Source organism: Daucus carota, chromosome 9 (genome assembly GCF_001625215.2).
Source record: "Daucus carota subsp. sativus chromosome 9, DH1 v3.0, whole genome shotgun sequence".
NCBI classification, from domain to species: Eukaryota; Viridiplantae; Streptophyta; class Magnoliopsida; order Apiales; family Apiaceae; genus Daucus; species Daucus carota.
In genome coordinates this window covers 19,849,889-19,854,409 of record NC_030389.2, presented here as the reverse complement: position 1 = coordinate 19,854,409, position 4,521 = coordinate 19,849,889, and the positions used below count along the sequence as shown (strand labels likewise).

At 30.5% G+C, this 4,521-nt stretch overlaps 1 protein-coding gene across 1 annotated transcript; it reads left to right on the top strand.

Annotated features, from left to right (window-relative positions):
• Nucleotides 1-790: 790 nt before the first annotated feature.
• On the top strand, nucleotides 791-1,342 carry LOC108225932 (agamous-like MADS-box protein AGL62). The gene has a single exon (XM_017400882.2). It carries the CDS (start codon nucleotides 791-793, stop codon nucleotides 1,340-1,342), a length of 552 nt encoding a protein of 183 aa, XP_017256371.2.
• Nucleotides 1,343-4,521: the final 3,179 nt, after the last annotated feature.

The following is a 4,521-nucleotide window of genomic DNA, read 5'->3' as shown; positions in this document are numbered from 1 at the left end:
AAAATAAAAAATTATTTCCACGAGATGAACAACATATTCTTACCTAAGTTAAGTTTTTCTACAATTTTCAAAACTAAAAGTAATTTGAAAAAGTATTTTATATTCTTAGTTCAGAATTATGGTGTGTCATTTTGGACTAATATTCCCACTACTTGAACTGAATTTAATATATTCATAATAAACAGTGATAAAATAGGCCTTTTATAATATTGATAAATATATTAATCAACGTATTCAAAAACAATAAACTAAAATATACCATTTAGTTCTTTTGGGAAAATATTCAAGACTTTACGGATTTCTTCAAAAGAAGTTTAGTGCCTAATTTAAGGAATATATGATAAATTTTCGGTTTTGTATTGTTTTTATTGGTGTTCAAATTGACTTTTTCTTGGAATATATAAACACTTTAAGTAAATAGACCAATCATATGTTTTTTACTTTTAAAAAAATTAAACAAAAAAGGAATTATAAGTATGGCCTATTTTGGAAAAAGGAGTCATAGAGTTGAATACCAAAACAACTGTAATAACCCAATGGTACACCAACGAGGAATAAAGGATCCCTAATATATACTAATGTTACTAGAAAATTCCATGAATTAATATGTTTTTTCCATTTGAAAGATTATCATATGATCTGGCAATGCAAATTTGTAAATGCTCATAGAATGAAATATTGGACACCAATATTTTCTCGCTTTTTCCCATAGTGAACCTACCCAAGGGGTAGCATCCCATTATAATCTGTTGTTCTATTTCATTGTATCAACTAAAGAGGCTAGAGAAACATGGCAACAAAGAGCAAGGGTCGCCAAAAGATTGTTATGGCAAAAATGAGCAAGGAAAGTAATCTCATGGTTACATTCTCCAAAAGGCGTTCCGGGTTATTCAAGAATGCGAGTGAGCTTAGCACCCTCTGTGGTGTAGAGATTGCAATCATCGTCTTCTCTCCTCGGAAAATAGTGTTCTCATTTGGATATTCGAATGTTGAACAAATCTTTGATAAGTTCCTCAATGCTCAAAATCCCAGTCCAACGAATTTGACCATGCTTCAACTTGTACACGCTCTTAGCAGTGCTAGGGTTCGCCTACTGAACACAGAACTCTCTCAGTTGCTTAATTATTGTGAGGAACAGAAAAAACAAAGAGAGGAGCTCGTAAAACTAAGCAAGCAACGACAAGACATGTTCTGGTGGGAGACTCCGGTTGATGATCTTCGATTTGAACAACTTGATCGGTTGAAAACAGGAATGGAGGACCTCAAGAGAAACATCGCCACACAGGCTCAGAATCTTGTGATGATGGAGCAAGCACTAGCACTAGATGGGTACTTTCTATGACACCAGATGGATTTAATCTCAGGAAAGGATGTGGACATCCCACGGTGTACCTATATCAGGGAACCCAACTACCAGTGTGAGGCCTGAAGGAACTGAATTATAAGAACTTGTCGTACGTGGTCGTTTGTTAAAAGATTTTAAATATGTTTGTACAATAAGAAAACCGAGCTATCTATCATGCTTTTTGTCTTGATTTGTGTTACTCATTTAATCATTTCTTTCTTGATATCATGATGAATAAAAGATTTTAATGTTGTTTTCTCTATTTTGGTTTACTAATATTATCATTTAATTTATTCGTTTGCTACAAGTAGTTAGTTCTTATACTAATTATATATTGATGTTTGGTATAAGTTTCACTTCACAGATTGTTCATTTCTTTAATATATATAGAAGAAGAGAAATGTATGTGCGAGGGGCAGCAGAAATCCTGCTCTTTGCCAGGCCACACAAAAAACCATCTATGTTCAATCTTTTGGAAATAGATTGGTCATGGTCTCACGACATATCCTGTTCAATCTTTTGGAAATAGATTGGTCATGGTCTCATGACATATCCTAGAGTAATATTCCACTGATGAAATAGTTAACATTTGTATATAGTCAAATTATTGAAAATCTTAGATGGCTTTGAATTATTTTTTTGGAACAGGGGAGAACTTTGTTCTTTGTTTAAGAATGGAATTAACAAATTGTATGTACTAATTATATATTTTTTGCAACCTTATATTGATAGCCTCTATATTCACTAGTGAAATTTCCTTGGTCTCGTTGGTAATACAGGTGATTATCTCCTCCAGAGTCAGAGTGAGAAGGCAATGCAGTCCCATTTAATGGATAAAACACCTTCGACCTCCAAACTTAAAGCTGGTGAAATTTAAATGCCCAAGGTTGGTGCCCCCAAATATGTCAACCAACAAAATAAGATATCTCAGCTTTTGAGAGGAATAGACCCATATGTTTGAAATTTGGCACATCCTTGATTTGTATCATATATCTGTCTTTGTATATATTGTGTACATATAAGATCATAATTAAAATAGAAAACTAACACTAGTCAATATGAGTCCCTCATTTTTTTTCCACCAACCTCCTCCCACCCTCTCTGCATTGCACATTATGCAAACTTAAGATTTGGATACCTTACTTGTAGTGCGTTTTATAAAAACCATTTCTATAGTGTTTTTAAAATAAAAACCATAAGCTAGTTCCCATTATAATAAAAAATTCGAAAAAGAGAACATTATCTTTATAGTGTTTTAAATTGAATGCATTTAAGTGGAAACTTCGAAGGATGAGACGAAATTAACGCAATCTAAGTAAGTTTTTGATTTTATTTTTATTTTTTATATATACTTTGATAGTGGTATTGTTCTGACTGACTTGAAAGTACAACGTGGGTATTATATATGTGTTTAGTGAAGTCCAATTAGGAAATTCTAATGAGTTTGAATGATATGAGTGTTTAGTGGATAAGAATATTAGATTGTTTAGCTTTCTAAAATGAGTTGATGAGAAACTAGAGTTGAAGAATGCATGGTATTCTTATTTTATTTAAGAATGAATGTGATATGTAGTTGGGAAACAAAAAAAAAGAAAATCAATTTCATCATTAGAAACTTCATCAATTAAGCTTCATGCATGTGGTGTACCCATTTTTGGAACTAAAACAACTTTGACTTTTCTTTATTGACCTTAATAGCACTTAAAAATCTAATGTTTCATGAGTAATCCTCAAACACTGGACAACATAATTTATAGATTTTATTCCTACCCCCCAATATTTGATAAGAAAATCACTTACTTTCATTCTATATTGTTTCGAGCTATGTTTATACATTTCTTTTACCTCTACTTTCTAGATTCAATTGCTTAATAAAGTCTTTTTTGTTTGTTGTTTCCAAATAACATGAATACTATTAATAAAAATTACAAATGATTTTATAATATTAGAGAATTTATCGACGTTCCACATATATCTTTTGCACATTTATTAACAATGGCCGGCAAGAAATGTGCTAAAATACGAATATTTCAAATGTAGAAATGATACTTTTTTGTAGACATGAGTGGATCTTGAAAATAAACTAGTGTATGGAATAGGGCCCTAGACACTTAGATAGTCATACACAATATACACATGAGTCCCATATGAGTCCTTCATTTGTTTTCCACCAACCTCCTCCTACCCTCTCTGCATTGCATATTAGTGCAAACTTAAAATTTGGATACCTTACTTGTAGAGCGTTTTATAAATACCATTTCTACGGTGTTTTTTAAATAAAAACAATAAGCTAGTGCCCATTATAATAAAAAATTAGAAAAAGAGAACATTATCTCTATAGTGTTTTAAATTTAGTGCTTTTAAGTGGAAACTTCGAAGGAGCAGACGAAACTAACGCAATCTAAGTAAGTTTTTGATTTTATAATATTAGAGAATTTATGGAGGTTCCAAGCCATTACCATATTGTTGAAACTATCCCATTGAGCACCTTCCACTACATATGTGACACTTTTCACAATTGTCGGCACATCTCAACTTTCTTTTTGTATATAGTCGTATATTAAACCACCTTTTACATGCTAGATGGAAGATATTTGTGGTAGACCTCTAACTGTTGGTGCCACATATATCTTTTGCACATTTATTAACAATGGCTGTAATAACTCGGGTTTTGAGAATTATTTATTATTTTTATTGATATTTTTCCTAAAAAGAGGAGGAATAAAATTTTATATTTTATTCCAATTTTTTGGATTTTCAAAAAAATTATGTGAGTTATTACAATTATTTGAATAATTGTATTATTTGAAAATTTGGTGAAATTTAAATTATGTTATTAATTGTTTAGATGCAATTTTAATTATTTACTTTCTGTGTGAGCTGTGGATTTATAGTTTTGCATTATTTTATTATTTTGATAATTCAAAATTTTCTTTTGATTTCAAAATAAATATTTATTTGGATTTGAGCCCAAAAGTTTTGTCGGATTTAAATTACCAAAATATTCTAATTTTGGTATTTTTATATTTCTATCGGATTCAAAATAATTTAAAGGTTGTAAATGATTATTTTAATTATTGTGTTTTGAATTGATGTTGAGCATTATTGGTAAAAATAGAAAAATTGTTTTAGAATATTATTTTTGTAAATATCGCGTATTCGGGAAAAATTGTAAT